A 24940-nucleotide genomic window follows, 5' to 3' on the forward strand; every position below is an offset into this window, starting at 1 on the left:
TGAGCAAACAGGTACCAAACAAAACCAGTAAGTAACACCAGCTTAGTGGGAACCTCTGAAAAAGTCACTCTTCCTGGGCTACTGAGCTCTCTGGGCATTCCAGAATAACTCTACAGTAAAGACAAGCCACCAGAGCAGCTGTCAACATAACCAGGCTCAGCCTTCCTATACCAGGTGCTGAAGTGAAGCACACCTCTCTGGCACTGCAGGAAAAAATAAGAAGAGATTATGAAGAAAGCAATGAAGTAGCCTTGCATTGGCAGAGACTTCATAAACAATAACAGGAAGCAGAGCTCATGTACTCTATGCTACCTGAAAGAAGATTGTAGTGAGGTGGGTGTTGGTCTCACAAATAACAATCAATAGGATGAGAGTAAACGACCTCAAATTGTGTCAGGGGAAGTTTAGGTTGGATATTAGGAAAAAATTCTTCATTCAAAGGGTTGTCAAAGATTGGAACAGGATGCCCATGGAGGTGGTTGAATCACCATCCCTAGAGGTGTTTAAAAGACATGTAGTTGTTGCACTGAGGGACATGGTTTAGTAGTGACTTAGTGATTCTAGGTTAAGGGTTGGATTGAATGATCTTAAGGGTCTTTTCCAACCTAAACGATTCTATGATTCTGTGATTCTACTTGAAGATCTGCTGGTTGAGAAAATTAAGTCAGTAACAAGACCTTCAGAAGAAAGTGTGCACCTAAGTACGCACTTCTGCCTGAAAGAGCTCTACATTTAGTCTGAGCCTCATGATAGGATCATTGTATCAATAAAGTCTGTCCAAGCAATACAGAGAAAATCTTGCCATTTCCATTATATTGCTGATTTGTTTGGCTTACATCACAAAAACCACTAAGATGCAAAAATCAGTCCAGCCCCCACCAAACCCACTTTTTACTCTCCAAAGTCTATTTTCCTGGCTTTGCCTGACTAGTAAGTGGTACTCCTGCAAACGTCTACCTTGCATGTTTCCCTTAAGAATATTCATTTCACATATGATCTAAAATAGTATCACCCAGTTTTTCAAGGACAAATGTGTTTCACTGGTATTTGAATTACCGTGCACCAATAGCCTGAGGTATGTGACATATTAGTCTAAGAATAATGTATAGAAAGCACACTGATCCTTAAGGCAATTCTTTACAGGAAAACATATTAGCATCAATACCTTTTGATGCTTGGCCAGATCTAACATCTTCTAATTTAACATGACAAAAATTTAGTCTTGAAACGGAGGCATTCTTACAGAATGAAGCAACTAAAATCAACTTTAGTAAATAGCATATTACAACAACAACTTGCATTTGTACAGTTTAACAATGGAAGAAAAACAAGAGAGTAATGTTCTGCAAATCACCAAGACTGGGTAGATACAGCACAGGAAGTAAAGAAAAGATAGTGGAAATTGTGAGTGTTGAAGGGAATAAAAATGGATGAATATCACTTCACAGTCATTGATTCAGTTGGTGTACAGTAGGTGAAGTGTTGCACCGCAGTAGGCAAGTCCAATAGTCACACCTATTGAAAACAGCACTTCAAAACTTTGGGAAGTTTAAGCAGATACAAATAGAGAAAGAGGGACTGAGAGCAGACAAGGGAGAGATGAAGTTTGAAGCAAAATAAAACAGCTGGCCAAGTAAGACAGCCCATGTTATTCCACAGACAGGGAATAAAAAGAATTATTTTTAAAGTCGGAGAAAATGACAAGGAGCATGCCTCAGTGTTATGAGGGGAAAAGGGGAAAAAGCAGGCAGCTAAGAATACACCTGGGGGCACACAAATAACAGTACAGATCTTGTACTTCACAGCAATCACACAGAACAATGGGTGACATTTTCTGAAGTGCTTGAGGCTTCTACTGAATGCAAGCTGAGCTGGATCCAAACTTGATAGGATATTCCTGATTTCTCTTGAAAATCCACCTCAAAATTTTATTTAGAACTGTGATATAGGCCAAGACTGAAACATTCAACTAAGTATGACTTCAGAATAATACTGAAATAACACAATCTTTAATAGAGTAACACTAAACACATTTCTTACTTGGCTAGTTACTATAATGGCATTAGGATGGCACTCAGTATAACTTAGACCTTTTTCTTTACTCTTGTGTATATTAATCTTGGCTTATACTATTTTAATAGAAGCATAAAGGGAAGTGGAGGTTTCTATCTTCATTTATCAGTGGAAATGTGAAATTAAGTAATTAGAATAACTACCTGCAGTAAACAGATCCAAATTATTTAACAATACTCTCTAGCATCCTTTTATTTTAAGGACTAAGAATCCACTCAAGCAAAAATAATGTCTTTCTATCTTTGATGGGTATCCTTCAAAACTGATGGATTATAAGAAGTTTGCAAACTTCTTATCTTAGATTCCCTGATGATACAATCTGGTGCTGTACTGCTAAATGCAAAGAGCTATGACAGTTTATTCCAGCAGAAGACATGACCCTGTGCTGCCAGCACTGTGAGATGTAGCTCAAAACATATGCAAAATCATAGAATCACAGAATGGTTTGGGTTGGAAAGGACCTTAAGATCATTTAGTTCCAACCCCCTTGCCACAGGCAGGGACACCTTCCACTAATCCAGTGCTACCTCACAGCTCTCAACAAGTGCTTTCAATCACTACCTGCCTTGAAAAGCCTTCTAAGTCTCTGTTTGGGCTCCTTTTTGCACCAGGAGTACAAGATGACAGCAAGGGGAAGCAATGGTGTCTCAGCGAGTGCCAGCACTGATCCCCCATGGATCTCAGAAGAACAAGGGGTCTGCTGCTGGCTGACATGACATGAATCCAGCAGCCCAGAGAATCTAGCTCTGATCTGACACTCTCCACTGAGTTGCATTGTCTGGCATCACTGGAAAAAGCCACAATTTTGATGGAGGAGCACTCCATGCTCTGTCTTTCACTACCTTCTCAGTCCTCAGCAAGTATGGCAACATGCCAAAGATCCTGTGATGACTTTATTTTTCTTGGAGTCTTACCTTCTAGTTGAAATAGAGACTAAAGTGCCACCATTACAAAACTGATACGTCATTACAGATGAATATAGGGACAAAAAAAAGGATTTTTTGGTCTTCTTTTGCACAGGTCAGATGCACTCCACAGAAAGCAAACCAATTCACCTGTAATCCACAAGCAGTGTCAGGGTCAGGGTCACAGTCAGGCAAAAGTTGATTTTCTCATTCATTTACATTAGCAGACATCAAAGCCATAGTTCATTACTAACTGAAATTAAGGCTTTACAGCTTAATCTATCTAAAACAACAGCAACTAAATTTGACTTGCACTCTACACAAACAGATCCAAATACAGCCATGTGGAATTTAATACATAATAACATGCATTCTGAAATACTGAAATTGCTCTCTTCACAATTAACTGCAGAATAAAACTTCTACCTCCAAATCATGTAAAAACTAGTATAGGAGTCAGTGGAGTCCCTGCAGTAAAGACACAGTGGTAATATCTACAAAACCACAGTTCTGTTCTGAAAAAAAAAGACACTACAATGGCAATTCTAGAGAATTTCAGTAGACTGCTATAATGTTCAGCCCAATGGGATTAATTTGGCAACTAAGTAGCCACTTGACCACACAACTTGATAGCTGCAGTAAATTATATATTTTCAATATATAAATGCACATAACATAAAATTCAACCTTTAGAAAGAAATGTCTAGCTTAAAGAGTAGTCCCATGCAGTATCAAAAGGAGGAAAAAACTCTTCATCCAGCAAGCAGCACTGAGATGTTCTCATTCAACCTGAGCCCACAGCACAGTAACATTTTGTCCCTTATCATTTTTCAAAGCACACAGTCCCTACTCAGATGTTGCTAAGAGGTTTAAGTAGGTACACTAAAGGTAGGAGTAATTCATTAATGAAGCTGATTATCTAAGAAAGAGGCCATCTGCAGCTACTTCTTCCTGCATAGTCTGCCTTACAGTTTCCTGCCTTTCCCTGAAACACCTACATTGCTCCTTAAAGAAAGGGAAACTCTTACAACACAAGCAAACAGAAAGACTCCATGTTCCAAACTTGATTACTTTTATAATCTGGAATTATGCTGTGCATTGCTGATGGTTCCTCAGTCTTACAACTGTAGATCACTGTAAATTAAAACTGCCTCTAAGCAGTGATCCCATCAAGATCTGCACCATTTTTTGCAAGCTTTGTGGGTATCAGAATTAAGTCAAAGGTCTGTATCATAAAGTAGAAATTCTTATTAATAAATAAAGATATTGATCAGCTTTCTTCCTACAGCTAACCTATGCAGTGAATAAACTTTTTCACTGAATAATCAAAGCAAATCCAGACCACTATCACCTTCAGACAGAAGGGGCTATGGGGATAATTCATTTTCATTCTGTTACGCAAATATATCTTTCAAACTGTCTGGGATTAAAAGATTCTCAAGAATTTTCCCTGGGGAAAATAATCTGAATCACCTCAATATTTTGTTTAATAAAGTATTTTTACTTTTTTACTTTCCCTACAATATTATGGTAAATATTTAAATGAGTTACTCTGAAACATGTGCACAAGTCCATGGGTCCTGATGAGATCCATCCGCCGGTCCTGAAGGAGCTGGCAAACGAAGTTGCGAAGCCGCTGGCCATCATATTTGAGAAATCATGGCAGTCAGGTGAAGTTCCCGATGACTGCAAAAAGGGAAATATAACCCCCGTTTTCAAGAAGGGGAAAATGGATTACCCGGGGAATTACAGACCAGTCAGTCTCACCTCTGTACCTGGCAAAATCTTGGAGCAGATTCTCCTGGAAGGCATGCTAAGGCACATGAAAATCAACAAGGGGCTTGGTGACAGCCAGCATGGCTTCACTAAGGGGAAATGCTTCCCGACCAATTTGGTGGCCTTCTATGATGGGGCTACGGAACTGATGGACAGGGGTAGAGCAGTTGATGTCATCTACCTGCACTTGTGCAAAGCGTTCGACACTGTCCCACACGACATCCTTGTCTCTAAATTGGAGAGACATCAATTTGATGGATGGACCACTTGGTGGATAAAGAACTGGCTGGATGGCCACATGCAAAGAGTTGTGCTTGGTGGCTCAATGTCCAGCTGGAGACCAGTAACGAGTGGTGTCCCTCAGGGATTGGTGTTGGGACCGTTCTTGTTTAACATCTTCGTCGCTGACATGGACAGTGGGATTTGCCGATGACACCAAGCTGTGTGGTTCAGTTGATACGCTGGAGGGAAGGAATGCCATCCAGAGGGACCTTGACACGCTTGTGAGGTGGGCTGACGTCAACCTCATGAGGTTTAACCATGCCAAGTGCAAGGTCCTACACCTGGGTTGGAGCAATCCCAGGCACAGCTACAGGCTCGGCAAAGAAGAGATTCAGAGCAGCCCTGTGGAGAAGGACTTGGGGGTGCTGGTCGATGAGAAAATGAACATGAGCCGGCAGTGTGCACTGGCTGCCCAGAAAGCCAACCGTATCCTGGGCTGTATCAAAAGGAGCGTGACCAGCAGGTCGAAGGAGGTGATCCTGCCCCTCTCCTCTGCTCTCGTGAGACCTCACCTGGAGTATTGTGTGCAGTTCTGGTGTCCTCAACATAAAAAGGACAAGGAACTGTTGGAACAAGTCCAGAGAAGGGCCACGAGGATGATCAGGGGACTGGAGCACCTCCCGTATGAAGACAGCCTGAGGAAGTTGGAGCTGTTCAGCCTGGAGAAGAGAAGGCTGCATGGAGACCTCATAGCAGCCTTCCAGTATCTGAAGGGGGCCTATACGGATGCTGGAGAGGGACTCGTCCTTAGGGACTGTAGTGACAAGACAAGGGGTAATGGGTTAAAACCTAAACAGGGGAAGTTTAGGTTGGATATAAGAAGGAAATTCTTTCCTGTTAGGGTGGTGAGGCACTGGAATAGGTTGCCCAGGGAGGTTGCGAATGCTCCATCCCTGGCAGTGTTCAAGGCCAGGTTGGACGAGGCCTTGGGTGATATGGTTTAGTGTGAGGTGTCCCTGCCCATGGCAGGTGTTTGGAACTAGATGATCTTAAGGTCCCTTCCAACCCGAACGATTCTATGATTCTATGAACATCACAGCACTGCTCATGTCAGTGAACTGTGACATGCCTTATGAAGTAAGGACACTGAAAGATATAAATGTTACCTTTTCATAGGGTTCACATTCTTGAACACTTTTTTCCCCTCACTGTCTTCTCCATTTAATCAGAAGTGATGGTATCAGCTGAAGAACATACCTCTGTCATGGGGTGAAAGGCGGAAAGTGATCCATAAACAATCTCAAAACCTACATTCAGAGTTTTTGGAATGCAGTAAAGACATTATACTCTCCAATGGATGAAGGTCACTTTTGTTTTTCACATGTTCTGTTTTTTGGACAAGGATCCAGAAGACTATCAGATTTCAAAAGTTGTTACTTTTAAAGGTATATTTAAAAATTATATTAATTAATTATATTACCCTCTTTGTAGGTAGCAATGAAAAAAAATTGTTTCTTTTAACAGGGGAAGCAGTTGAATAAAGTACTAGAAAAGAATAGTAAGCTATTCATGGACATTTTTAATAATATGCCTACAGATATTATGCTCAGTGGAAAACCTTCAAAGAAATAGAGAATATAAAGAGCTTATTTTTCATATAGCTATAAAAATTGTAAAGACAAAGTCCTCTTCTTAGTAACATCAACAGAAATTGGTCACTACTCCATTAAAGTCAATGGAGTATACAGATACGCACTAAGGAGTACCAGAATAAGTTTATTAGTGTTTATATGATTATTAAAAATAAATACATGTTTGTTAAGGTATGATGATATAAGCAGTTAAAACTGTTATCATTTTTGTTGGCCAGAAAAGAAAACAACAGAACAACTGAGAAATACGTCACATATGGAAAAAATTTATTTTCTTAGTTTTGATTTTGAATGGAACAAGTTTTAAACACATGCTTAAAATTAAGCAGAACTGATAAAGCCAATGCCAAATACCATGATTTTAGTCAAAGGAACTATTTGTATAATTATGTGACCTCTATGAATAACTACCTGAATGTGGGTAAAGGAAAGAAGCAAACAAGAGTACTGCAGCATCCCTTGGGCTGCTTACTTTTCACACATCTAGATTTAAATTATTCCAGTGGGTTCATAGCATGAAATGATCATCTGTTTCCTTAAAATAGACACCTAGCACTAAAACCATAGAGTAAAATGCAGATCTTGCCAGGCAAATACAAAAACCTCAACATTAAATGCCTCATAATAACTTTAATATATGTACACACACTTCCTTTCTTAAGCTGCCTTCTCCAAGGCAAGGAAGGAATACGGTTTCTGGACAACAGCAATTTGCTGTATCAGGAGGGGCAGAAGACTGCACTGACTGAGCTGACAGTTCCTGTCCCATACCGTTAAAACAACCAGTTCCTCTGTGCAAACCCCAATGTGGGATCCCCTGCTCCTGATGAATACCACGTGAAGACCTCAATGTGATTAATCAGTGCCAAGGCCGGCTTCGTAAACAGGAAGTTTCTCCTCTCGATACATTAAAAAAAGACATTTAACTATGAAACAGTTATGAAAATAGTTTAATTCTACTTGGATAGCATGCTTACAACTTGGTTCTTCTTAATGTACCTACAGTATGATACCATTGCTCTGGGAGACATCCTGAGACTCTTCATCAGGGACCGGAGCGATAAGACAAGGGGTAATGGGTTTAAACCTAAACAGGGGAAGTTTAGATTGGATTTCAGGAAGAAGTTCTTTACTGTGAGGCTGGTGAGGCACTGGAATGAGTTGCCCAAGAAAGTTCTGAATTCTCCATCCCTAGCAGTGTTCAAGGCCAGGCTGGATAGAGCCTTGGGCAACATGGTCTAGTGTGAGGTGCCTCTGCCCATGGCAGGGAGGTGTAACTAGATGATCTTAAGGTCCTTTCTGGCACAGACTATTCTATGATTCTATGATTCTATAACTCTGCATTAAAATTAAGCAGAATTTTATTTGTGTCCCTATGTGTTCTGGGATGCAATCATGACTACAGACTACTCCAAGTCTGTAATATTTAAACATAACTGACTAAATCTTGAAAGAACTTGAATTAAGGATAATCCATCTTTCAATGATCCTCTAATATTTTAATTTCTATGCCTAGGGAGCATAAAGTATTACTGAAGTGAAAATTAATGTGAATTACATGTGTGAGTACATAAGCTTAAAGAATGCATGTGAGATACCAGCTCAGCTGCCCTTCTACCGCTTTTCTCCCTTCACTTACACAAGACATAAATGCCTTTTAAGCATGGCTATCACTGTGTACCTCTGTGTGGCCAGATACCTTCCATTACTACTAACCAAACAGTGCTGAAACCCAGATAAGGATTTGGTGGTCAAAAACCTTCTAAGCACCAGAGATGATAATTCTGAGGTGTTTCTGCACTGTCTGAACCAACAGCCAGTAGCTCTGATTCACCTGATTCAGCAGCGTAGGTATCCTCCAAAATCAGCACTCATTAAAAACATCCATTCTACTTAAAAGTAAATCAGAGTCACAAGCTAACTAAAATTATCAAACACATATAGACTCCCTGTGCCTGTGTAACTTCTCTCCTTTGGGGTTATGCACAACAAGAAGGACAAAGGCTGTTAGCTAAGGATGAGTCCCTATTTTTAGAAGCCTAGCTCTTGGAACACCTAACTCTCATAATCTCCTCCTCTCCTTTTTGCAGCAGTACAGATCACATTCCCACTCCCTATCATCACCACACATTCTTAGTGGCGCATCTCTAAGCCCAGTGCAGCAAACGCTTACACAAAAAAAAAGTGCTACTGGAAAAGTATTCTTAGCTACCATTAATTCCACTTCGCAAGTGGAAAACGGTGAGAGAGCCAACTCCATCTGATTAGCTAGCTCTTCTTGGACCATAAGCAAGTGTCCTGGGAACTATCAGTGGCCCACAGACCATAGTTTGGGAATCACTGCCCTAAATAATCTACAAACCTCTTATTATAGAAAACCATGCTCCTTGTCTTGCTCAGGCTACTATTTTAGTTTTCTTCCTGCCAGCACAGCATACTATGATGGTAGAAACTGATGGCTCATATCTGCTAATCATGCCCATTTGGTGGACAACTATTTAGCAATCAATGACATGATTAACTTGCTGAAGTATTAATTCAGTTTTACTCAGATGAATTCAGCCTTTTTATTTTTTTAGGTAAATTTGTACCACTTTAGCTGGAGGCAGACTCTCACTCACAGTGAATCCTGCAGTTTTTTTAGAAGTCAGAGAGCGGACAAGCAAACTCCATTCTCCTGAATTTAGTAACAGCTAAGCAGCAATATATCAAATTCAAGCCACACACGCCTTCCAAATTTTCCTGCAACACTAGAATTTGTCTTTTCTTTTATACAAAACTTCATTTCACTTCAAAACTTCACACTGATGGTACATTAACATTTTGGGATCACATAATCAATGTCTTTGTAGTAATTTATTAGCCCTCCACCACTTTTATGCTTTTGCACATACTGATTCTTTAGGATAGAATTCAGTTTCAATACAGGCTGAAGGTCCTGCTTTCCCTGCATAAAGAGAAAGCAATGGAAACACTCTTTTAATGGGATATAAATCAACCCTTACCTACCTCTCTTTATCATGGAAAATGAACTAAGCATAGTTTGACAGATTTAAGGACACACTATTATCTTCTACAGTCCATGGGACATAAAAGATGAAAATAGAACTTCATCTTGCAACTTAGCTATTAAGAATGTCACTCAAACTTCTGTCATTCAGAAGCTACCCAACACTCATTCAGAAACAAAACAGAAAATTCAGTAGACAACATCTTCCAAAGCATAAACACATCTTGTTAAAACAATAAAATGTGTTTGTATTATGATTGTGTATAGCTCAAAATTCATCTGTACAGTTCAGAAAGTTCTAGAGATTTACCTTTAATATATCAGGTGACCAAATATTGTATTGTTATGACATGACTGATGACTAGCTACTTATTAGATATATAATATTCTAATGCATCAGTTGTGTCTCTTTAAACAATTAAGATATGAATCATACTACTGCATATTTCTAAGCACCTGGCATACACAGAACATTACCAAAAGAAATAAATCCTTTAATTCCAATTTAATTTTTCTTTACTCCTCCATTTTACTTTGCTACAAAGAAAACTATCCTGTAGGTCCTAAGAACAAAAAACCTAAACCTGCATTCTCCTATTCTTATTTCTGTCTGAGACACTGTATTTGTTATTTCTTATCAAACCACAGAAGATGTCCAAAGAATTAGACCATTCTAAGACATGGCTATGTATGTACATCTGCTGTCTGTACAGCCTTTATTGGCAAAAGCAAGCAGGGTGCTAAAAAGGGGAGGTGAGGGATGTGTTAGAGGGACTGCGAGTCAAGGATTTCCTATACAATCTTTGATTTTTCACAGCTTTCAAAGAAATGTTGTGGGAGACTGAGTCTTTTAAATTTTTATTTTAACGTGGGATATTCATAACACAGCAATTGAATTAGCAATGTGTATAAAATTAGCAAGGAATGATTTCAGGATTTTTTTAATTTATATGTGTTAGTTTTAACTAGCAGTTTGTTTCCTAGCAAAAGAAATTGAAAGGCTGTTCCAAAACTTTCAACTAGATATTTATTGCCATCAGGGGAGCTACTCTTGAACACAGGTCTTTAGTCCTTCTGCAGTACTCAAGCATTTCTACTCAATTGGATTTTATAATATAAAGTACAGAGCTTTAGTCTCCACAATGCATCACGTATCATAATGCCCACATCCAGAAACTGGGCAGCTATACTGGCATTTTGACAGAATTATTTGAGTGTGCATAAATATGGAATATTTATCTTAATTCTACTTTTCAGTTTTACCCTTGTATTTTTTCAAATAAAGAATTTTACAAAGGATTTAAGAGTAACACTGTTTAACAATTCAATTTCTTTAAAAAGAACCAAAGTACTTGTTTATTCTTTCCTTAAACTTTTTCTGCTCCTGTTAAAGGGAATTGGATGTTTAAAAGAGATCAACGCAACACAATCTATTTTCTTCTGATTTCACTACACATAAAATGAAACAGTCACTGATGGCTATATACCACAAAAACATGACCTGTTTTTAACCTGCATGTAAGTCAAAAGACCCCCCCCCCCCATTTAACCCGCAGGAAAATGCTAACTTACAGATACCAGCATCCAGGCAGTAGCCTCTGTTTTGAGGGCACTGAGCTACAGCATACCTCTAACACATTCATATAGGAAACAGTAACTTGCACTTTAAATAAAACTTCACAACAGCTAGTAAGTTAATTGGTTAGACACAGGACAGTATCTTCTCAAAACGGAAATCTCAAAGGAAGTGTAATGCAAATTCTTCAGTGGAGTGACACATTAAAAGAAGCACTAGAACATACAAAAATAAATCAGCTGTGGGTATACCTGCCTATTGGTTTTACTTTTAAGGAAACAAATTTCATAATTATGATCTGTTTGTATACATTCTTCCTTTCTTATGAAAATGTCTTTATTAGGTAGAAATTAACCAAATGATGTGCAAACACATGCATCTTAAAATGATTTACAATGCCATCATAATATAGCTGGCATGGTAAACAGAGTCAGTAAGTAAGCAAGGGTTTTTAGAACCTCTCCTAGAGGCATGAACATCTTAATCATGAAAAAAAACATGAGTCAAAGCATCAATATCAGATACAAAAAAGAAAAAGATCAACACTTCTAGGTTTATATGAAAATTCAGAAAGCATATACACAACATTTTAAAACAAAGTAAGACCTAGAACACTACTCTCCTTTTTGTAATTTTGCCTATACCTAAGGATTGATTTTGACCTGTTTTAGTCACAGCAGTGTTCAGAACAACTGCTTTCTTAAAAGCTGAGGAAGAGGAGAAAAAAGCTGAAATTGAGGCATAACCTTTTTATTACATTCACTGAGTAAAAATAAGTTTCAACTCTTTTTACACAGTGCACTGACTGCTAGAAACAGACTTACAGCAATGAAACGTTCAATTAATGTTTTGTGTCTTTGTGGAGCACAGATTGCAACAGCTTCCTGAATAGAAGGGGATCACACAGAAGTAAAAATGAAGAGTGTAGCTTTTTTCAGTTTTCAAAATGCTGTGTAATATGCCTCCAGTAAACTAGGAAGCGGTCTGTGATTGATGGCTGCTGTTGGAAAACTTGCTTTACCCTTTCAAAATCTACTTGATCTAAATATAACCAGGAATATTATTCCAACACAGTTTGCTTCATTTTAAGCCCTTTACTACTTTACAGGCAGCATCATTTAGATATTAATTGTACAACTTCAGTGATTGCACATTCTAAATCAATGGTCTCCAAAGCAGGGTGCATACACAGTGGGGTGCAGGAAGAAAATATCAGTAATGCACTAGCACATGTATATCATTTGTATTTAATATATATACATTGGGGATGCATGCTCAATATTTTACTCATAGAAATTTTTAACTGATAGTGGTGCATCAGAAAAGCTTGTACACTACTCTTCTAAATGTATGAATTCTTCTTTCCTAGTAGCTTCCCCTCTCCCCTTTTTTTCATTTTTTATTTGCTAGATTCTAATCTGAGATACCTCAAGAATCAATGGTGTCAGATTCAAATATGTGTCAATTTATGCCCTCATCCTTATCAGGATATTCTTATAAATACCGAACTCTGCCAGAGAATTTACATGAGGCTGTTTTCTAGAATACTGTCTAAACGTATACTACTGACAGGATGTGAGCTTCCTTCTCCTGTACTCTTAGTAAAATCTACATGAAAACGATCTCATAAACAACTTTTCATTATTTTTTAAACTGACTTTCTATACTTCTCTTAGCATCATGGCGCTACATTATGTGCACCAGTAGGTATAGATCCTGGCATATAATACTGAGAACACATAAAACATTTTAATAGGTCAGGCAAGAGAGCCCTGCCAAGCTCAGCTGTGGCAAGAGTAGGTGCTATTCAGTGAGAGAAACCAAGCCTGGTCACTTTCTGTATCCCTTCCCCTTGGGGTAAATTTCTCAGGCTCAAAACCCTGCCACAAGATGACACTGGGAGCAGGAGCTGCCAGAAGAGTCTGTGTCCAAAGCGGGGACAGCAGTGCATGTGCACAACAAAGAACCTGGTTCTGTCAGCAGTTGTTTATGGACCAGTGGTCCATAGTGTTTTTTAACACTAAGTCTGCTAATTTGCTCAGAGGCTAGTGCTTTGGCTGCTAGTTCCCTATTTTTTTTTTACCTCTCTCATAATACTTTATCTGCTTTAAACCAGCTAATACCACTAACCATTAGTTCCATTACTGAATTTGGTGTATTTTATTCTGCATTTACCTTATTTACTGTCATTAGAAACCTCAGTCACGATCCTGATAAGCATTTTGCTCCCCAAACTGAAGAGCCATTTAATCTCTTACATCAAGGAAGCTGCTTTCTCCCTGTTTTAGTTGCCTTTCCTCATACACTCACCAACTTCACTCCTGAAGTGTCCTCAAGATGCCCATCAGAACTACACTCTAATAATCAAGATGTAGGTTCAGTATGATTATATATAGTAATAAAACAACATCTCCTGCGTGTCTGTAACATTGGTTATGTCCAACTTTTTGTTGATTTAATTTTTGCCTGCTGCTGTGCAATGGAAGACATATTAGGGCACAATCAGTGACGATGCCAGTATCTTTCCCAAGTTTTACAAAGGAATTACAAATCCAGGATTGCTCAGGCACAGTTGAAGATCTTTTTTTTTGCATTAACTGCTATTATACCTATCCTGACACTCATCTACCATTGTTTTGCCCACTAATTACATTCTGTACGATGTTTCTGCAGTTCCCTGACACCTGTTATCTTCCCAATAAGTAAATGCTATGGAGTACCATCCATAACTTGAGAAATTTCACTGTTTACTCTCATTCTGCAGGTCACAAGTAATCTATTGAATAAAACTTGACACAGCAACCAGCCTTCAAGGTACTTCACTTCTGACCTGTCCATCCATCCTAACAAGCTAGGTTTTTTCTTGAAAATCCCCTCTCTGACAGGAGCATCGTCAGTGCAAAAGGACACAGTGAAGTCAGCTAGAGGTTTGGTTTCCACTTAGATACCAGTTCCCTTTTTCCTACTGAATGTTCTCCCCCCCCCCCCCCCCCCCGGATTTATGCTCTCCTTTAGCAGCAATTGTCACAGCGGAATTGGAACAGTTGTACAATATTCCGGCTGGCTCCATCTAAAAACCATTCAACTAGCTCAGCCATCTTAAGCCAAACTATCATCAAAGGCTTTTTTCACTAACTACACACTTACAGACATGATCCCAGGGCATCTTGAGACCTACACGTGTCCTCTGCAATAAATTCAGCTCCATTCAGTTGCCAGACTTGTACCTGTATCCCCTGGTTAACATGGTACAACAAATTATAAATCTAGGGTAGTTTGACACTGGAACACAACGACTGGCAGGAATTTTACCGAAGAATTATAGGTTTCATGTATCAGTTTTATATTTGAGATTAAAGAAATGAATAAGAACACTTAACAGTTTTATTGCTGTATCACTGCAGCTTGTCCAGAGGGCCATCTGCATAAGTCCAGAGGTCTGCTGACACTAAGTAACTTCCAGGATAGGCTCTGCTACTGGCTCCCCACATCTTACAATGCTGACCAGTAATAGTAACCACCTGTAGTTGGCTAGCACGTCTTGCTAGCAATTTGCATGTCAAAAGACTTTTAACACATATAAAAGCAACCTCTTCCCTGCAAATGTTCCATACCCCAGTCTCAGAAAGATTCACTTGCTTCTTGAAAATTCACTAATATAGTGCAACTATTTTTTTAAATTCAGATAATTAGGTATCTCCTGAAGTACTTAATCTTTGAATTGGACATTTCATTGAAAAATGTACTTTTCTAACCTACTCAACATAAACACATTCTAGACCTTCTTTTCTATAAGTTCTCTCTAAAGACTCTAAAGTTTGCCATCAGCAAACTCTCTTATTCTCTTAATAGGACTTATCTGACTGGCATTACCTAAAAACATACTCATTTCCTCAGTAACTTCTCTTCTCCTACAACTGTTCTATGGAAATATAATGGAGACATGTAAAAAACATGTCATGCTGGTTTTAATAAGCACGAGTCCTGCTAGTGCAATCCGGGGGAGTGGGGGGTGGGGCCAGGGGTGGTGATGCACAAATATTTGTATGTACAAGTTAAAGTATTGTGTACCTTCTGTCATTTCCATGCCACTAGGAGGTTTACAATGTCCAGCATGGCTCACAACCCAAACGGGATACTGCTGATTTAGTCCACAATATAAGGCCTGTATAAAGGTCCTGTAATAACCTGCCAGTCCAGGGTTACCTGCCAAAAAACAAAACATACAAGCAGAGTCAATATTAACCTTCCAATAGCAAACAATTTGCTTCAAAGCTAACTAAACAGCATTATACAGCAATTTGTTAATTTATTTTCTGTAGTATGTTTCCAATTTTTATTTTCTCATTTTCAGGGGCTATGCTATTCAACTGGTTTAATTCCATTGATCAATGGCACCCATGAGAAGCATTTTACAGAATTACTTTGAAATTGCGGAACCTAATATCAAAGCCCAACATAGAGTAAATCTCCTTTTCCACCAGAGGTCAGTCAACTCGCTTATCTATCCTATCACTTTATAGATATATGAAAATTGGGCAAAGAAACCCTCAGAGTTTATAAAAATATCACAAAGACTACAGCAAATATCACTTGATCCAGATGTCAGCCCTTCAAAACAGGTATGTGGTATTCTGACAATACAAAGGTCTGTATTGACCCTAAAAGTAAGGATGATTTTATTTTAAGTTCATGGGACTAGATTTTTTTCTGCTTGAAACTTCATATACTTGCTGACCTTTTCCACACAGCTTGAGAAGCTCTTTCCTTTTCAACCCCTGAGCTCTAGATCCACAGGAGAATCTGTCCTCCCTCAGCTTTAGAGAGAACTTCTCAAAAGAGGCTGGTGTCTAAATGAATCCAGCTTCCCCTAATACGGCAGATCACATTGCTCTAAATCCACTGTTTAACAGTGATATCATGTACCACTGTTGAAGTGGAAACTGTAATAACTGTCCCAAAGATAAGAACATGCATAGGTAGGGATTTCAGCATTTCTGAACAAAATTCTAATCTCTGCTCCTCCTTTTATACTTTTTTGTTTGGGTATCAGCAGTGTCTTCAGTTGGAGAGTAAATCCATATGAACAGGAAGCAGATTGTTTTCCAGTTCCTACAGGATGCATAAAAATTCCACAAAGACATAAAAACATATAACTTCTCTCAATTTATTAATTTTCCAGAGTAGTTCCACTGATTTCTTTTATCATTTAGACACCTGGAAAACTACCTATCATGGCTAGGTTCATTCAGTAACATGTTTTTCACTCACATACTAGGCAATTCTTCATTTGGATATCATGAACAGCAAAAGGCATGTAAAAAGGCATCATGTAAAAAGGCATTCACATTCCAAAAATAACACAAATATATTGCTGAAAGGGTATGAGAGAAAAAAAAAACAAAAAGTAACATTGCGTAAACTCCTTTATATGAGTCCAACTGTAATCACAGAGGCTGAGCTGTAGTATTGATAGTGACAGAGAAGAAGAATTGGAGCTGTAATCAAATCAGTACTTGTGGAAATTGTGTGGGGAGATATAAATTAGATTTATTCCACTTCTCCTTTTCTGTAGTGGATGTTTTCATTTTGCCTTCTTTTACTTCAACCCTTTTGCTCTCCAGATAATACACGTCATGGTTTAAACCCTAGCCAGACAGCTTGTTCACTCACTCCCAGTGAGTGATGCCGGGCTGACAGCAATGGAGGGCCCCCCCCCCAGCCATGGCTCTCCCCTTCCCCGCTCCCGGAAGAACGGGGGGGAGGATCGAAAGGGTGCAACTCCTACGGGTTGAGACAAGAACAGTCCAGCAACCAATGTACAACACAAATCACCACCGCTACTACCAACGACAACAATGATAAGAGAAAATAACAAGGAAAGAAAATACAATACCACAATACAATACCACCGGCCAAGAAACGAGCCCCACCCGGAAGCCCGTGTCCTTCCGGGTAACTCCCAGTTTCCCCCCACCCCGGGCATGATGTGCTGTGGTATGGAATACCTCTTTGGCTAGCCTGGGTCAGGCGCTTCCTCCCAGCTTCCCCTCCTTCCTGGCAGAGCATGAGCCTCACAAAGTCCTTGGTCAGGGTAAACATCACTTAGCAACAACTGAAAACATCAGTATCACCAGCACTGTTCCCAGGCTGGAAGTCAAAACACAGCACTGCACCAGCTACCACGAAGGAGAAACATGACTGCTACTGCTGAACCCAGGACAACACAGTAAGTTCATTGCTCTCCCAAGAGGTATTCCCTCAGCCCAGGGCTTCTGAACACAGCCTACACCTCACCATGGAGCAGCAGTGCACTAGGCACCCAAAGCCATTGCCAGCACTGACATGTTAGAAGGAGCTGGTGCCGTGGTTCAACCAGAGATGACATACAGGCAGAAGAGGGAAGCTTTCCACTCTAGGTAACATATCATTCATGTTTCACCCTTCACATATATAGAAAAAGTATCTGATGGTTTTTAAATCTTAATAATATTACTGATCTTATTACTGCAATAAATAATAGTAAAATGTCTTATTGTAATTAATAAAACCATAACATTATTTTTACTGGAATACACAGACTGCAGGGAGAGAGGAGGGAGAAAAAAAACCAACCAACCCAACCAAAACACCAAAACCCAAACCCCAGAGTAAGTTGTTGCATATATTAACTCCAAAATGCATGACCAAATTTTTGCAAGCTGATTTCCAGAAAAACAACTTAAAATTCACAGGGGTCACACCCCCACACAACTACATCAAAAATATGTAATACAGAGGGCCCCAGAGACAATAAAATAAAATCTAAACATCATCTGTCAAGCTCCTTGGATTGATGTTACATAAAGGAAACTTGTCTTTCAGCAGGGTTGAAGATGAAAGTAGCAGCAATCCAAAACAAAGTGTGTCTTTTGTAGTACAAATGATCATGTTTTGGCACTATGCTTAGTCCAGGAATATAACGCAATTAGGTGTTTTGAGATCAAGGAATCACTAACTTAATCTCAAACCCAGCCTTTTTTCTTTAGTATTTTCTCTCCTTTAATAATGAAAAACAAGGAAAGGTGGAGAAATCGCAAGAGCTGTCTTAGACATTTCAGTGCTTTGTCCCATCATCAGCCAGGTGAATCAAACATGTAAATATTCTCAGGATTCAGTCATCAGCTGAAGAGCAGTGAAATAAGAACTGCTTATGAACAGTGAGACTTTGCATCCAATACTATACAAAGCTCAAGGCACTCGTTACTTTATTGAGGGAAAGGGGATTTTTATTCTGTAATAAATGTGATGTGTATTTTAAACAGATAAAATTGAAATCTATGAACACAAAAGAAACCCCTTTCCCTGCTCTTCATAAGCATCTGCTCATGGTAAAAGCCATTCTGAGGGGTCAGCTGTTAGAGCTGCTACTGATACTTTAAAATGCCTTGAAGGGGTATGAATGAGAACCGCTGGCACAAATCGAAAGGAAAAATCATTTTAACAGCAAAGATTTCTACAGAGATATCACCATGTGTAAAAAAGCCATACATTTATTCTTTATTGGACTTTCAGTTTCAGAGTTATTCCAGATTCTCTTTGACCTAAGTAAATGCAAATTAATAGTCCCTGCTCTTGAAAGCTTGTATCTACAATATTTATAAGTGAGAATGTTTTATCTCCTAATACAGCTCTGCAAAGTCAGACATTTTATATGTTTCTACTTTAGTTGCTCACTTCAAAATACTTTAAGGGGAACAAAAAACTTGAACAGATAAAGATTTTTTTTCATACAACAGAGTTCGCGTAACTGCTAATGGAAATAACCAGGGCTTAATAAATACAGCAGTCTGTGGCCAACAGTATTTTGGGCTCATCTACTGCAGTTGAAATGCTGTTCAACTAAACTATTTTATTTTATAGAAAGAGAACTACCAGGTTCATCATGAAGGCACCCAGTAGTACTCATTTGGGCATTCTAAGGACTTCCTAGTACATCAAACCAAAACTGCCCATGCTCTTTCATTCTTTTTTTGCAGTGTTAACCTCCATGATTTAGAAGTTGTTACTCCAGTTATTTGAATACCACATCAATCCTCAGACACCTCAGGGCACCTGAATCATTCAGGCATACCAGCAAATCTCAAATTGCAGTCATTTGAACCAAAGAGCCCATCTTAAGCGGTTCCTCTCAACTGTGCTTAATTTTCCAGTGTTTATGTTGTTTCAGAACTCTTAAACAGTAGCTGTAAATGGTGACAGAACAGAAAGACACAAAACTACAACACACTGCATATTAGCTTAATTTGCAAAAGACTTCTAAGCATATCATGGGAAGAGTATGTCAAATGGACAACTTTCACAGTGACTACAAATACAGCAGTGATGCTTTATTCCGTATACTTGTAAGTTTCAGTAACCAAAGCATGCCTGCCACCTTCCCTGTAAAACATGTAGAATAACTGAAATGTTGTGTGTTACATTAAGCTCAGAGTATTTCCATTTTAAACTTGAAGATGAAAATCCACTTCTTCCTTTTCCAATCTGTCCCACCCACAGCTAAAGCAAAATGGTACAGAAAAACTGACTGGGCAGGGGAGTAACTTTGAGCTACACTGGGAGGCAAATATTCACCCCTTCTACATACTACAGATACAGGCTTTTGAGAACTGGAACTATTACTCTTTAATCATCCATATAGTTAAAAATATGAAAACTTTCAAACACTTTCTTGTTAATGCTTTTTCCATCAAAACAAGATTTTAAATTCCAACTGCTTCCTTACTATGAAGGCATCTAACAATGGTGAGAAAACAATTCGTACAAACTAAATATCTGCCCAGGATATCACTACTTTTATCATGATTTCACATAATTTCCTACACAATGTATTATAAAGTCAAACTTGGCCTGTCTTAAAATTAAATACATACTAGTATTTGAGATGCTGCACTTACAAAAAAGTTTAGGCTTGTGAAGTTTAAACTTACATACAGTGTACTTCAATTCTCTTAATTCTGAATGTAAAACAACAAACACTCATTTAAAAAGTCACAGACCATGGCTGCTCCCCAAAAGCTGTGACAACTTTTGTGGCTTTCAAATGGTCAATCATTTTGAATTCTTCTGCAACAGAAACTATTAATGTAAGATATAAACTATAATTAAGAGAACACTATCATTAGATAACACTTTGCAAAAGTAATTCCCAGACTTACTGAGGAATGTACAATGTAAACCACAACAGCAAAATGCTTCAAGTTAGGAACAAAGATATACACCAGAACATGCAAGAAAAGCCTTCGAACAAGCTGAAAACACATACAGCTTACTCAAATAAAATCGAGACAAAACCAATTGAAAACAAAAATAAAACAAAACCAACTCTTAGCAGTTTGGGGAGGGGTATTTAAATTGAAAAGGATTTATTTAGGTAGTTTATAGCGAACACCAAGAGTGGTGGGGAGTGAAGCTCAGGAGCATGAAGCTAAATCATTCCAAACAGCAATGAGGTTTTTTGCACCTTGTTTTGAAACAAGCTTTTGGGTTCTGTGCACTGTCCTGCAAAATGCTCCTCAGTAATTTCAGTTGTGTCTCCAGGAGTCTGACCATCCACGATAGTAGCTGGCATTCAGCTGTGGCGCTTCATGCACTTCTCTAGCAGTTGCTCTCTGCTCTGGGACTGTAGCAGGACAATAAATAAAGGCAGCTACATGAACAGAAGAGGAATACACAGCCAACAGTAGATTTACAGAGAACTTTTGAGGAACTGGAGAATATGCCAGCAATTACCATGAGTTTAATTTCAGAAGTAATCCACAGTTTCAGAATTAAGCATGCATGCTGCAGTATTTACATGATAATCTCCTGCAATAAAACCAAATGCAGATTTTTATATTTTAAAAACCCAAACAACTGAGCAGCCATAAATCAAATTTGAAATCCAAAGGCACACAGCAGGACCACACAGAAAACATTTTTGTGGCAATGATTTTCACTGCCTCTTCGCAGAGCTGCCAAAGCTTCCCACTCCAGCTCGAAGAGCCCAAATGACATGTTCCTCGCTCAAGGAAACTTAATCTGCCTTTGGCATCTGACCAGCCACCATGGAAGAAGATGCAACTCCCCTATGTTAATGAATGGAAAGCAGCCCACGCAGATGTCAGAAAGATTTAAACGGAGCATGTAAAAAACACAATGATGTTCTCACACTTGGGAAAAAACTGCAGAAAATGACACCATGGCTGATGATCAGGCCTTAAAAGGAAACACACGCAGGTTTCTCTGACACACAGGGTTAAGGGATTTCAAATAAAACATGTCAAATAACATTTGAATTATCATCATAAACTCACAACAGTTAAGCTTTCACCTGTTTCCATGTTTAGAGGACTAGCATTCTTTGTCCTGTACACCATTTATAGTCCATACACTAGAGGAGCAGCATCAGCCAAAGAACAAACAAGAACATTATGTAGAAACACATGTGAAAACTGTTTGATCCTTTCTGACTCTAGAATCATGGATTTGGCTGGAAAACACCTTCATATATTTCCTTGGGTTGTGAAAATAAGGAATCTCAAAAGGATTCAGCCAGGTGCCTGTAACATAGCTTATTAGAGAGGTTTTTCAAGAACATTTCACATTTTTTCCCCTATACTTTCCCATATACAGTTTTTAGTTTGATACAGCAATTAAACTTTATAGATAGAATTTTATAATACACATTCTTTATATGCAGTTTGCAAAGCAAATAATCTTGTCTGTTCTCTAACACTGCTCCACCTTTAGGACAAATGCGGGTTTATTTACCTCTAAAGAAATCCCATGATAGTCTAATAAACCCAAATTAATGTAATACAGCTGGTCCACATAACAACTGTGCTCTGGAGCCTGAAGTGAATAAAAATTCCCTACTACAAACTGTGACAATACATGCTTTTTTTCTCACGTGAATCATTAACAGCATCTGCCCAGGCAGGTAAGATACAAAAGTCCGAAATCCTGCTTTTACCACTGCAAACCTAGTGGACTTTGTAAGTGATAGTGCAAGAGTTATAACGTCCACAGATATATTTCAATAGTTACCTCTAATGTCTCAACCAGGTAAAACAGGTACTTAAATAAAACAAAAAACCTTTAATTATTTTTTTTTTTAAGATGTCTGTAAACTAATAGTTTTGGAAGGGAGTTAAGATTGAGATTTAAAACTGAAAAAAAATGAGTTCATAATAGCTTCTTTTTCACATTTTTTATAAGTTGAAACCAGGATTTCCTAGTGCTTACACATAAAAAATGTTTGCTCCATTTTCCTCAAAGCAAATGAAAAATTAACACATTTAATGAGGCGTCCTGGTACACAAATACACAGTCTCTTAAACATCTACTTAAGGAGATGAAGACAGATTTAACTACTTTTAACAGCCCAGGTGTGGTTGGTCTGTCTGATTCAATCCATTCTACAACTGATGCTGGCTGGTTGCACCGAGCTCTGAGCTGTGTCTTGAAACCCCAGCGGGAATTTGTTTTGCTGGCTTTAGGGTCTAAAGCAGAGCTGGACCAGCAGAAAATAAACCTCCGTCTGAAAGAAAGGGGGAGAACAAAGGAACTGCGCAAAGGAACACGAGACTTGATGTGAAATGGGTTCACAAGAAAGCCTATGAAATGTCTGAACAACAGCACACACCTAATGAGACAACATTAGCAGGAAAAAGACAGACAAGACAAACAACTCAAAACCAAGATAACCACAAATTATTTGTTTTGTGCAGATAAACAGCTCTGCAGATTTGATCACTTCTGAATAACATACAAGGAGAAAGAAAACAACACAATCACAAGGTACCAGAAAGTACATTTCCAGATTTGTATCCAAGATTCCCCTGTGCTGTACCACTGGTAAGAGTTATAAAAAAACATAGGTTTGGGGGATTTGGGGTTATTAGGTTTTTGGGTTTGTCTTTTTCTTTTTTTTTTTTTTTTTACAGATTTTAGAATAAAATGACATATGGGGCACAAAGAGCAAAGAAGAACACAGAATCATAGAATAGTCAGGGTTGGCAAGAACCGCCAGGGATGGAGCATTCACAACCTCCATGGGCAACCCATTCCAGTGCCTCACCACCCTAACAGGAAAGAACTTCTTCCCTATATCCGATCTAAACTTCCCCTGTGTAAGTTTGAACCCGTTACCGCTTGTCCTGTCACTACAGTCCCTAATGAAGAGTCCATCCACAGCATCCTTAAAGGCCCCCTTCAGATACTGGAAGGCTGTTATGAGGTCTCCATGCAGCCTTCTCCTTCTGACCAGCCCCAACTTTCTCAGCCTGTCTACATACGGGAGGCACTCCAGTCCCCTGATCATCCTCGTGGCCCTCCTCTGGACTTGTTCCAACAGTTCCTTGTCCTTTTTATGTTGAGGACACCAGAACTGTACACAATACTCCAAGTGAGGTCTCACGAGAGCAGAGGAGAGGGGCAGGATCACCTCTTTCAACCTGCTGGTCACGCTCCTTTTGATGCAACCCAGGATACGGTTGGCTTTCTGGGCTGCAACCACACACTGAAGCTGGCTCATGTTTAGTTTCTCATCAACCAACACCCCCAAGTCCTTCTCTGCAGGGCTGCTCGAATCTCTTCTCTTGCCCAACCTGTAGCTGTGCCTGGGATTGCTCTGACCCAGGTATAGGACCTTGCACTTGGCATGGTTAAACTTCTTAAGGCTGGCATCTGCCCACCTCACAAGCATGTCAAGGTCCCTCTGGATGGCATTCCTTCCCTCTAGCATATCAACCGAATCACACAGCTTGGTGTCCTCAGAAAACTTGCCAAGGGCCCGCTCAATCCCACTGTCCATGTCATCAACAAAGATGTTGAACAAGACTGGTTCCAACACTGGTCTGTAAGGAACAACACTCATTACTGGTCTCCAGCCGGATATTGAGCCATTGACCACAACTCTTTGTGTGTGGCCGTCCAGCCAGTTCTTTATCCACCGAGTGGTCCACCTAGCAAACTGATGTCTCTCCAATTTAGAGACAAGGATGTCCTGCAGGACAGTGTTGAATGCTTTGCCCAAGTCCAGGTAGATGATGGCAACTGCCCTGCCCCTGTCCATCAGTTCTGTAGCCCCATCATAGAAGGCCACCAAATTGGTCAGGAAGCATTTCCCCTTAGTGAAGCCATGCTGGCTGCCACCAAGCACTCTGTTGTTTTTCATGTGCCTTAGCATGCCTTTCAGGAGAATCTGCTCCAAGATTTTGCCAGGCACAGAGGTGAGACTGACTGGTCTGTAGTTCCCTGGATCATCCATTTTCCCCTTCTTGAAAATGGGGGTTATATTTCCCTTTTTCCAGTCGTTGGGAACTTCACCTGACTGCCATGATTTCTCAAATATGATGGACAGTGGCTTCGCAACTTCATTTGCCAGCTCCTTCAGGACCTGCAGATGGATTTCATCAGGTCCCATGGACTTGTGCACATTCAGATTTTTAAGATGGTCTCGAACCAGATCCTCTCTTACAGTGGGCCCAAGGTCTTCATTCTCACAGTCCCTACGTCTACCTTCTAAGACTTGGGTGGTGTGGTCACAGCATTTGTCAGTGAAGACCGAGGCAAAGAAGTCATTCAGAAACCTCAGCATTCTGCAAATCCTGGGGAGCCAGTTCTCCCGAGAGCTTCCTGAGGGAGCCTATGGTGTCCCTAGTCTCTCTTTTATTTGCTATGTACCTGTAGAATCCCTTCCTGT

The 24940-nt window shown here is 39.4% G+C and overlaps 1 protein-coding gene across 4 annotated transcripts in view; it reads right to left on the bottom strand.

Annotated features, from left to right (window-relative positions):
• Window positions 1-24940, bottom strand: part of LDAH (lipid droplet associated hydrolase) — a 130379-nt gene that overhangs the window by 85687 nt on the left and 19752 nt on the right. For 2 of the 4 annotated variants that reach the window (XM_061460909.1, XM_061460907.1), the window contains exon 3: window positions 15286-15420. The exons of 1 other annotated variant lie outside the window; for it this stretch is intronic. In XM_061460909.1, the coding sequence (XP_061316893.1) occupies window positions 15286-15420 (135 nt within the window). Of the gene's footprint in view, window positions 1-15285; window positions 15421-22005; window positions 22322-24940 lie in introns of those variants that run through there. One more of the 4 variants, XM_061460908.1, reaches the window with a different exon arrangement.

Source organism: Pezoporus flaviventris, unplaced genomic scaffold, assembly GCF_033815535.1.
Source record: "Pezoporus flaviventris isolate CSIRO_AGI_PZ_B2104156 unplaced genomic scaffold, CSIRO_AGI_Pfla_v1 ptg000031l, whole genome shotgun sequence".
Lineage (NCBI taxonomy): Eukaryota > Metazoa > Chordata > Aves > Psittaciformes > Psittacidae > Pezoporus > Pezoporus flaviventris.